The following is an 11,268-nucleotide window of genomic DNA, read 5'->3' as shown; positions in this document are numbered from 1 at the left end:
GGATACAACATCTAGGGAAATAATTTGAAAATCGTCCCCAATAACAAATCCCTTCAATTTGTCAACAAAATCGAAACTATTTTCAATGTGGCTATCAGGAAGGGGTAAACTTTTTTGAATAATTTTATGAAAATAAACCGAAAGAGCGTATAAAGGGCTATTGATGGAAGAAACTATAATTCTAAGTGGGAAACCAGGTTTGTGGATTTTTGGTAATCCATAGGCTCTAGGAAGGACGCCGTCACTTGTCATTAAGAGTCTATAAATATTGTCCTCAATAAAAGTTTAAAATCACTAAGATGTATAAATATTTAGATTAAAAAGAACACTGAAGATGGTTGAATGATCAGCCGAAACGTTTGTTCTAACATTGGTGTAATAAAGAATATATATCAAGATATACGATCTACTTGGGCTTGAGATCCTCCTACCACTATATCTATTGAAAATTACAAGCCTAGACTTCAAGTTTAGTAATATAATTTTATATTAACTACAGTAAGTGTAAAAAATGAGTGTAAAATGAAGGGAATTAATATATTTAGAAAAGTTAAGATTTAACATTTTCAAATACTTTTAATTGATGATCTTTCAAAATAGTGGAATTTTTTAACAATTTCTGGTATTGTTGAATCATCTTCTAGATCAGAGATGGGAATTAGTTGTAACTTTCGGCTCGATTTTCTGATTGACGCCTACTGTCCCCTCCTTGTCGCTCGCATGCTAGCAACGAGTCGCCAAACGCGCTAACAACGCCCGTAACCAAGGTGCGCGATACTCAGCTTCAGGAATGTCCATATCACAAATGCAACAAGATAATAAATATGGGACAATAGATTTCCACATCACCTGTGAGGTACTATTATTAACGCGTTCTTCAACAATAATACCTCACAGGTGATGTGGAAATCTATATTTATCCCATATTTATTATCTTGTTGCATTTATGATATGGACATTCCTGAGGCTGAGTATCGCGCACCTTAGTTACGCGCGTTGTTAACGCGTTTGGCAACTCGTTGCTAGCAGGCAAGTCGGGGGCAGGAGGCGTCAATCAGAAAATCGAGCCGAAAGCTACAACTCCCATCTTTATTCTAGATTATTACGATCACATTTTAATTTAGTGATCTGCTTCGAAACTGTCAACAATTTTTTGATTCAACAACTGTATAAAAACTAATTAACAGGATAACTTATAATTTTATGTGTTCTCATGATGAGACAGACCATTGTATTAATAATTTCATAATTTTATAAGTTATTCTATTGCTGTTTATACTTTCCTCCAAGAAATTTTTAAATAATCCATGTATAATATATAATTCAGTATCACAGAAACGACAATGCTATTACAGATATTATATTTTGAATAAACTTTTTATTTTATATAAAACTTTTATTGTAAGAGATATACATATGAATTGCATAAGTTTATTTTTATGTATAAACATAAATCAAAATCTAAAAAACCTAGGGAAAAATGTGCAAATACAAATAAAAAGATAATATTATTTTTTTACAGAATTATATAAATTAACGAAAAGATTTTCAAAAAGTTTAAGAGAATATATGTACAATCACAGAGGAGATTAATTAACCCCTTATGGTAGGCAGATGGTCAAAATTTTGCTGATGTATGGAGGAGCTTTTTGGTCTATTTTCACTTTGGCTATGAACAGAAGTACCAGCCTTGGGTAATTGCGGTAATACCATTTGACTATAATTAGCATTCTGAAAATACAATATATAACCATGTTACCCATCCTCTCTTTCTATACATAATATAAAGGATGTTTATGTTATATATTTTCGGGTAAATTTCGTTGAATTATAATAATTTTTTAATGAAAGATATTTCGCTAGATAGTAACTAAATAGTTTTTAAAATAGTATTTGCAAAACCTTGCAAGCAAGTTCCATTTGGTTTATGTCGCTTATATGCTATTATATTTTGGTGGAAAATTCTTAAATTTTTGCTAATTTTTTCTTTCGATAATAGTGTACGATAAAATCTGCATCAAACTTGCTTCCATATCGAAAAATCTTGTAGCAGATACTTCGCAAAATCAATCTTCAACAAATTTTGTTATTTGGGTTATTTTCTGAATGTCTTTTGTATATATTATTTATCATTAACTTACCCGAGAACGTTCTCGATATTTTTTAAGTTTTTCAAATTCTTCTGTCTCGACGTCCGGCATTTTGAAATGAAAATTATCGAAATAAGAATGTCGTAACAATTGTTCGCATGTCCACCTTTCATTTGGATCTTTATCTAAGCACTTTTTTAGGAAATCCAGCTATTGACAAAAAAAATTTATATTTAATTTTTATTTAATTATTACTGAAATAATTTTCAAGGTATATTATATGCGATATAATACGTTATATTATAATTGATATAATACAACAAGGCTCTAAATACTTTTCTTAGCAAATTAACGCATGTATCGAATTAAAAAACTATGAGGATGTCATATTTCGATAAATGTTATATGTTTAGCAGTACTACATTTTGCCATGTTTTTTGAAGATTATACTATTTTTAAAAATATAGATATATGCATTTCTATACAATTTGCATTTTCAGCAGTAGTTAAAAAAACATTACTAGACATATGTTGACTGAAGCTTTATTTTCTCAAAATCGAATTTACTATGATACCACAATGTCTTTTGATACACATTTTAAACTGTAGTCAAAACGAGTTATTAAATTGTTATTACCTGTAAAGAGGTGCTATTTCCACGGGGTAAAATGTCTTCGAGAGGTGTAAGCGTTTGCGGTGTTGGAAGAGTGATGCCAGTAAAAAATTCGTTCTGTTGAAAAATAGCTATGTGTCTCGGCAAAAGATCGCCCAACGTTCTTCGTATTAAATACAATTGATCTACGTCTGATTTTCCTGGCCACAAAGCTTCACCCCGTATTAATTCTGCAAACACACAACCGATTGCCCACACATCGACCGGAGTACCATACTGCGTATCCCCAACCTGCTTCGAAAAACATGCAGTTAAATTATTAACTGCTAGATAATTTTTTAGTCTCAATTAAAATTTAAAGTTTTTGTATGAAAAAGTTGCTTGATTAAACAAAATATTTGTTCAGTGACCAATTGATTCCATTGTGATCTTCAGTACAAATAGTGCTATTAAAAATTTTTCTTGTAAAGGAGGAGAGGTAAAGTAGGCCAATTTTGGCCCCTAACGACAAGTGAAAATGATATGTTTTTTTGTAGTTTTTGAGCTGCTGAATCTGAATCCGACTTTTAAAAATGTCTAATCTGTCAGAAAAGTATTAAAATCAGCATATGAAGCTGTTAAACATATAAGAAGCTGTTATGAGAATGGTATGTTAATGAAACTGTAAAATAATAGTGAAATATTTGATGAAAATTGATCAATATACTAACAACACAAATTAATAAATAACGAAGGCCTTATTTGGTCAAAGCAGATCTTGGTGCTTAAAAATATATTTTGCGTGAATCTTACAGTTTGTAATGATAAAATACTATATACATACTATTGTAGTAAAAATACTATTGTAGTATATTTACTACAATAGTATTTTACTACAATGTAGTATTTTTACTACAATAGTAAAATACTTTTAATGAACTGAAATCTATTATACACATGAGTGTGGAGAAAATCCTTCTAAGGCGTAATAAACAACAATGCTCTCAGGTGCAGTAGTTAAGATTTAAAATGGTTTCCATCGATAATGCCTCTGTTTTTAAATATTAATAATTTTTACTTTTTTTATCAAGCAAAATATGAACTATTAGAGATAAGAGTATTATCATGTGTTACTAGCAAAAAAACACGAATTAATACGTTCGTAACGCTCAACAATAATAATTTACGGTACTAGATATTTGACAGCTTTATATGCTGATTTTAATATTTCCCCGACAGGTTAGACATTTTAAAGATCAGATTCAGCAGCTCAAAAACTACAAAAAAACATATCGTTTTTACTTGCCGCTCCGGGGGCCAAAATCGGTCTATTTTACCCATCCTCCTTTGTTGGAAAATTTTACGATTATACTATATATACTTAAATGTTTACCAGTAATTCGGGTGCTCTGTACCACCTGGTCGCGACATATTCTGTATAGTTCTCTCCAGGACTAAGCATACGCGCGAATCCAAAATCGCATAATTTTACTACACCTTCGCCGGTGATAAGAATATTCTCTGGTTTCACATCTCTGTGAACACATCCAAGACGATGGCAATAAGCAATACCCTGCAGAATTTGCCAGGTGATTTGCCTCGTCGTAAGATCTGGACAACCACTTGGATATTTCTCCATTTCATTTAGAAGGGTGTTTTCACAATATTCAAATACTAGATGTAATTTCCTTTTCCGCCTGAAGACTTCCAGAAGATTAACTAAATTTGGATGCTTGAGATTCTAAAAGAAAATGTCATTGTTTAATTTTTATTTTAATTATATTCTACAGTAATATATGTAAAGCGCTCTCTCTCTCTCTCTCTCTCTCTCTCTCTCTCTCTCTCTCTCTCTCTCTCTCTCTCTCTCTCTCTCTCTCTCTCTCTCTCTCTCTCTCTCTCTCTCTCTCTCTCTCTCTCTCTCTCTCTCTCTCTCTCTCTCTCTCTCTCTCTCTCTCTCTCTCTCTCTCTCTCTCTCTCTCTCTCTCTCTCTCTCTCTCTCTCTCTCTCTCTCTCTCTCTCTCTCTCTCTCTCTCTCTCTCTCTCTCTCTCTCTCTCTCTCTCTCTCTCTCTCTCTCTCTCTCTCTCTCTCTCTCTCTCTCTCTCTCTCTCTCTCTCTCTCTCTCTCTCTCTCTCTCTCTCTCTCTCTCTCTCTCTCTCTCTCTCTCTCTCTCTCTCTCTCTCTCTCTCTCTCTCTCTCTCTCTCTCTCTCTCTCTCTCTCTCTCTCTCTCTCTCTCTCTCTCTCTCTCTCTCTCTCTCTCTCTCTCTCTCTCTCTCTCTCTCTCTCTCTCTCTCTCTCTCTCTCTCTCTCTCTCTCTCTCTCTCTCTCTCTCTCTCTCTCTCTCTCTCTCTCTCTCTCTCTCTCTCCCTCCCTCCCTCCCTCCCTCCCTCTCTCCCTCTCTCTCTCTCTCTCTCTCTCTCTCTCTCTCTCTCTCTCTCTCTCTCTCCCTCTTCCCCTCCCTTTCCCTTTCTCTCACCCTCTCCTCCCTCCCCCTCTTCTCCCACCCTCACCCCTCTCTCTTTTTCTTTCCCTCCTCCTTCCTCCCTCCTCTTTCCACATCTTCCTTTCTTTCTCCCCTCCCCTTCCCCTCCTCATTTCTCTTACTTTCTCTCTTTTTCTTTCCCTCTTTCTTCTTTTCACTCTCTCTTACTCTCTTTTCATACGCTCTTCTCCTTTCACTTTATTTCTTCTTTTTTCTCATCTCTTTCGCCCGTCTTCCCCCTTTTCCTTTCTCCCCTTCTTCACCCCTTCCCCTTTTTCTTTTTCTCTCTTTTTCTCTCTCTCTCTCGCAAAATAGATACTTATTTTTAAGAAACTCTTGTCTATCGAAGGAAATAACTTTGAAACAAAGTGTGAAGATATGGCAGTAATGGGGTATTATTTGAATGCGCATATGTTAGTGGCAAACTCGCTGATTGCAATGAAAAGGTTGGGTTTGTAAGACCAGAACACGCCAAGATATTGATTGCCTGCCGTGGTATTGACCGTTGGCTATTTCGTACAACCCGTTCTCATAAGCTTCTTCAACGTAAATAAGAACGCAACTTTCTGCATAGAACAATTGCTTTAAAAGTTCACTATTTCAATTTTACCGTAAGCAACACAAAATAAAAAATAAAAAAGGCAATTTTTCTAGATGTATTCATAAATAATTTGTTTACTAATTTTGCCCAGCTAAGCACATATATCTATTTGATATATTTTCAATTTGATATATTTTTCTGTGTGATGTTTCTTATTAAAGTGTTAAAAATTATAAGTGAACTCTTGATCCACTCCCACGATGTAGTAACGTACCATATCGCAATTTTCATATCGAGTAAGTTATGCTTTATATCTTATAAAATATTTAAGATATATTATAAATGACTACTATTTGGAATCAAGTGATTTCTGTTGAATGCAGCAACTATCATTGAATCGTTCAAGCTAAGAAAAATTTGTATATTGGCACAGAATCTAACAATGAAATAATGAATAACAATAAAGAATATTCCGACAATTTAAGTTTAACTATATATTTAAAAATGTAATAATGCAAAAAAAATGTAAACATAATTTATAGGTAGACGCAATATTATTTAGCTCTTGGGAGGTCAGAATTATTGCATCTTATTACCCTCTAGCTGAGTGGTAGCTAGCGGTCACGGATATACATTCCTCGGATCATTCACCTTTAAGAATGCAACTCTTAGTAAAGTTAGTTCAATCGATTTAGAGATTTGATAGAATTTTGAAAACTTGGAGAATCATGATAATGGTTTCTTTAATGGTTTTTTTAAATATTTGCTATGTTTATAAAAACTGACCTTCAAAAGACGGATCTCTCGTAGAGCGATCTTACGTATCAGTGGGTCATCTTCAGTCTGCTGAAATTTCTTCACAGCTACCAATTTTCCAGTTTGCCGATCCCTACACTGGAAGACAACGCCGTAGCTACCCTCGCCAAGTCGTGCTAGACGTTCGTAACGCTCCATGGCTTTGCTCGGCGCCCGAGACCTATGCAGACAATAATTTCCATTAGTATTATAAATTCCATCATGATATTTGAAAAGCATTCACAATGAAATTTAAAAAGATGAAAAATACGGTATGCATATCATATTTTCTTTCAAAAGAGATAGAGCAACAGAAATTTGATTGAAACCTAACGTATATGATTTAATATCAAGTCAGCAACTTTCTAAAATTATTAAATAAAACGTGAAAAAAAATAGTGTTTATGTACAATGTACATATATATATATATATATATATATATATATATATATATATATATTGCAATTTAAAATAATTAAATAACACATTTTATACTTGATTATTCGCAGCTTTGTATTACAAGATATACACTCAACATTATATGGTAAATCTTATAAACTGTATTGTTAAAATCATAAAAAATTAACTTGATCAATAGTTTAATTAATTTAATCTTTCGTGTTTAGGAATTTTATGTAGTTTTGTCAAATAAACAGATTGGAATGTCAAATATTGAATATTGAATATTAATAGAAACATTTTTTTCGAATTTATCTTCAAAAGTACAGTGAAAATATCAGAGCATACAAAATTAATATTTAAAAATTTTTTTCAGATCTTGAATACCCACATTTTATACTTGGCAAGGCATGGCAATGATGTTAACTGTTGCGTAAAAAGCATAGTATCACGATGAATGGTACCGGTTAGACTGTCTCAGTTCCAATGGATGACCAGGGGTCAAGCTGTCCCGCAAGTTCTACTTAAACCCACGAAGCGCAGACGCGGCAGACTACTTTGGTGATTGCAATATTGGTACTATAAAATAGCGAAGAGTACCAATATTTCGATATCCACGAATTATTGGTATTGCAATCACTATCGTGAAATACAGATACTACAATCACTATTGTCAATCAAATAAGATGTTTGCCAAAACAATTATATTAAAAATTTGATCGGATTATACGTTAGAGAACTGCATCGAGACTCAGAAATTTCATGAAGAATGAGGAAAAATTGCTCAACGAAATGAGTATTTTAATACTTAACACTTGACTGAACAAGATATTGATCTGGTACTAATAATTTCACCAACTGATATGATTGAGTAAATAATAGAAATGGGTTATATCATTCCTCATTAAATTAATAAAAAATTATTACATATAAGATTACATATAAGATTACATAAAGTGACCTGTTATTGATGGAATAACTGCGAAGACGATAACTACTAATCTGTCATTTAATTTATTTTATTATTATTTAAGGTAATAATGTAATTGTATAAATTAGTTTGGCAATACTAATTAGAATATTGGGAACATAGAATATTTTGAGTAATCTGCTTTATAATACGCTGCTACATAATATATATTTATTTATAACTCATATTCGAACTGAATTAAAAATCTCTTACCACTGTGGTATGCATTGCCGATAATTCGCAAACCGCACGTCGTATATCATTAATATGATTACATTATTATTATTTCGAATAAAATAAATTGTATGTGTTAATTTTGAAAATTAATTGTTGCTAGCGAATATATTCTTTGAGTGTGAATCGATGAACAGGCTATAGCTGTACTTTAACCAGGTTATATATGAGACGGACGCGAGAAAATGAGTAAGACATGAATTGTTAAGTAGCTAAATTCACAAACGTTTTGTCTAACAAAGATTGCAATTATAGTATAAGAAATTTTAATTAAATCATAAATATATTTGCTTTGCAAAAGTTTTAAATTAATATTAGAACTGTTAAGTTAGTTTTTACAATATCGATTTTATGTACCTTATTGTACCTTAAATAATACGCGCTTTATTTTTAGGACATTACCCATTACATATAGTTATTTAAAGTAGAAGAAAAAAATGGGATATTGTGATAGTCTTTTTTTCAATCTTTAATTAGAAAAAAATTAAAATAAAACTCATATATTTGAACAAAAATTACAATAACGGTATATTATTTGTATTTTTGTTTTATTTTGATTGTTTTAAATATTAAATACTAAAAGAAAGAAAGAAACTTATTTATTACGAATAAAATATCATTTATTCATAATAATACCTTTGTTTCAGAAGTACGATGTCGGCCATTAACGAATTAATGTCTTTACAGACTATGCGTATTTTTGCACTTTCTTTAGTTATCATACCACAATCTCTTATTTAATTAAATAAAATTTATTTCATATTTGATATTTTTAATAGATTATATAATAAATAATATGGCTAATATGACTAAATAATATGGCTAAATAAATTAAAAATTATCTATATAGTTTTTCAAGGCTATTTATCAACTTTATTCTAAAGATTTGTTTCGAAATCTAAGAATCTGAATACTATGCGGCACACAACGTTTAACGAGTGTTTCACAAGTGTTTAACACTTCTGAAAAAAATGTAGAAAAACAAAATAAATACGTACAAAAATCCAAAAATGGAGTGCATGGAGTACTCTTGCTAGATCACCCTCGTCGGCGGACATACCGGACAGTACTAACACGTCGAAGAAACTCAACGTTTTACGTTATTGTTGAACCCTTGATTATTGGCAATCGATATTACGTTCGTAGTACGCGTCTATATATTCTGACCGTGAAAGAGGTCGAAATATGTTTCTAACTGTTGGATGGGCGCTATAGCAAATGTTATGCAATACATACAACACAAAAATAATATGTACCCTATTGTGTTCTCGATAATCGAGGCAGGCGATGAAGAAAGGCGATTGCTGTTTGCAGTAAACATAGTTGCATAGCAACTTTATTCCTTTTGTCTTTAATATTTTATTAGCTTTTATTATCAACAAATGTATGCAACGATAGTCTGTACAAGAATCTTTATAAGTTATATTATAATGCAGTGAAAATAAAAGTAGAGATGGTGTTTCTACAAAAACTTTATTTTAGTAGAAAGCTATGAAAAGTATTTGGAAAATAATTTGTTGATGTAATATGAGTTCCGAATAAAACTATGTAAGCTAAATATTTTTAAAATGATGAAGTTGAAAACCGATTAGTATATATAATTCAATATACTTTATTATAATATAATATATTTATATATAAAAATTTAAAACATTACAATTATAATTGTTTTCTAGACAAGATACAAATTAGAACATGTCGATCTAGCGAGATTGAAAAAAAAATTTTTTTTCAGCTATACAGAGGGTCTTATTTTACAAACAACATTTTTTTCGAAAATGCATTGTTTTCGAGATATTTTGGTGTCTAAGTTAAAATGGGACACCCTGTATATAAGAAGGCTAATTTAGTATATTTTTGGTTTATTCTTGTTAAGAGCATTAGCAAAACTAAAAATTTTCAACTAATTATAAAGTATACAGCAGTTCCATATTACATGCTGTACTATAATAAAAGACTATTGGTATTATACAGTTCATAACATAAGAAAAAGTTTTAATGAAATTAATGTAAGTTGAAAATTTCGTATATAATACATTATTTAAAAAATTGCAACTATGTCAACTATTGAAATTGTTTAGGATGTTTTCACTAAATTTTTTTAGAAAGTCATCAGATAAATTTCTTCAATATAATCATAATACCAAACAATCGGTTTTTTTAGAATGATCAGAAAGTTAAAATTTATGTTTACATAAAAATGTTTGTTAAAGGCTACAGTTCAACACCAGAACAGACGTCCAAACATTAAAAACATTAGAAATGATTGAAAAATGTGAACACACGGAAAAAATAATGTGCACAGCAAATTTTACGCTATTATAACAAAACATGTTAGTTATTATATAAATAGCAAAAAGATTTGTTACGGATGCTAATTTTATTTGCTACAAATAATTTTGCTAAATCTTGCAAATTATATCGCTATTATAACAAATTGATTTTTACTTTGTCATCAAAATTTGTATTGGCAGCGACAATTTTGTCGCATTAGCGACAAAATACATTTGTTAGAAATAAATTATTTTATTGTAGCAGCAAATGTGTCCTTATGAAGAAATGTACTCAGTAAAATTCATCTACTCTATCAGCAAAATAAATTTTGCTGATATACTGAATAATTTAAAAAATTAGTTATAGTAGCAAAGTTTTTGTCGTTGTCACATCTAATATGCAATAGCAATGACAATTTTACTGCGATAGCAAAATTCTTTTTTTTTCGTGTATATAAAAAATAAGTTAATTTATTTAAGCAGTATAGTTCTGTGTTTAATGTGTGCTATCATCAGCGATTAGTATTTACCTCCTTGGTAGCAACGGCAGCGTGCTACCAAATAGCCAGAGCTTTCTATCTTGGAGCCATTTGTCCATTCGAAGGCTTCTCACAGGAATTTGACACCATTAATGAAATATTTATACTGCATTTTGACGCACTTCATTGCGATTGTTGCGGTCTTGAATCTACGCGTCGACATTGTTGACACAGCCTATTGTCAAAACAATGGTTTCTCTAATGGCGACACTACGTTTTCGATGAGAAGCGCGGTTTTCATCGAACACGCATCCGTTCTCTGTTCTTTTTGCATAAAACCATGTCGGCCGACCGATCAATAATCCTTAGAGTCAATTGCATACCTGCGGCATTTGTTTCGCTAATTTGACTAT

At 31.5% G+C, this 11,268-nt stretch overlaps 1 protein-coding gene across 5 annotated transcripts; it reads right to left on the bottom strand.

The window, feature by feature from the left end:
- Positions 1 to 1,359: 1,359 nt before the first annotated feature.
- Positions 1,360 to 11,218, bottom strand: LOC105671634 (cyclin-dependent kinase-like 4). Of its 5 annotated transcripts, XR_010888967.1 has the most exons (7): positions 10,907 to 11,218; positions 6,491 to 6,680; positions 4,076 to 4,423; positions 2,728 to 2,997; positions 2,142 to 2,300; positions 1,903 to 2,071; positions 1,509 to 1,731 (listed from the first exon to the last, which is right to left on the bottom strand). XR_010888967.1 is itself a non-coding variant. In XM_012365935.2 (6 exons), exons 1-6 carry the CDS (start codon positions 10,972 to 10,974, stop codon positions 1,594 to 1,596), a joined length of 1,173 nt encoding a protein of 390 aa, XP_012221358.1. In that variant the 5' UTR covers positions 10,975 to 11,214; the 3' UTR covers positions 1,360 to 1,593. The 5 variants fall into 5 exon arrangements, 4 of the variants coding, with proteins under 4 accessions (XP_012221358.1, XP_012221368.1, XP_012221376.1 ...); XM_012365935.2 differs by lacking the exon at positions 1,903 to 2,071 and having other exon boundaries at positions 1,360 to 1,731; positions 10,907 to 11,214; XM_012365945.2 differs by lacking the exon at positions 1,903 to 2,071 and having other exon boundaries at positions 1,360 to 1,731; positions 2,728 to 2,994; positions 10,907 to 11,213.
- Positions 11,219 to 11,268: the final 50 nt, after the last annotated feature.

Source organism: Linepithema humile, chromosome 3 (genome assembly GCF_040581485.1).
Source record: "Linepithema humile isolate Giens D197 chromosome 3, Lhum_UNIL_v1.0, whole genome shotgun sequence".
Taxonomy (NCBI): Eukaryota; Metazoa; Arthropoda; class Insecta; order Hymenoptera; family Formicidae; genus Linepithema; species Linepithema humile.
The sequence above is the reverse complement of the archived record's forward strand: the minus strand, read 5'-3'. Positions and strand labels throughout refer to the sequence as shown.

Coding starts and splice junctions, on each gene's coding strand:
- LOC105671634 (XM_012365935.2), bottom strand. CDS start 10,974: ATGGACAAATGGCTCCAAGATAGAAAGCTCTGGCTATTTGGTAGCACG. Junction 6,681..10,906: donor CTGCCGTTGCTACCAAGGAG/GTAAATACTAAT, acceptor TTGTCTGCATAG/GTCTCGGGCGCCGAGCAAAG. Junction 4,424..6,490: donor GAGAGATCCGTCTTTTGAAG/GTCAGTTTTTAT, acceptor ATTTTCTTTTAG/AATCTCAAGCATCCAAATTT.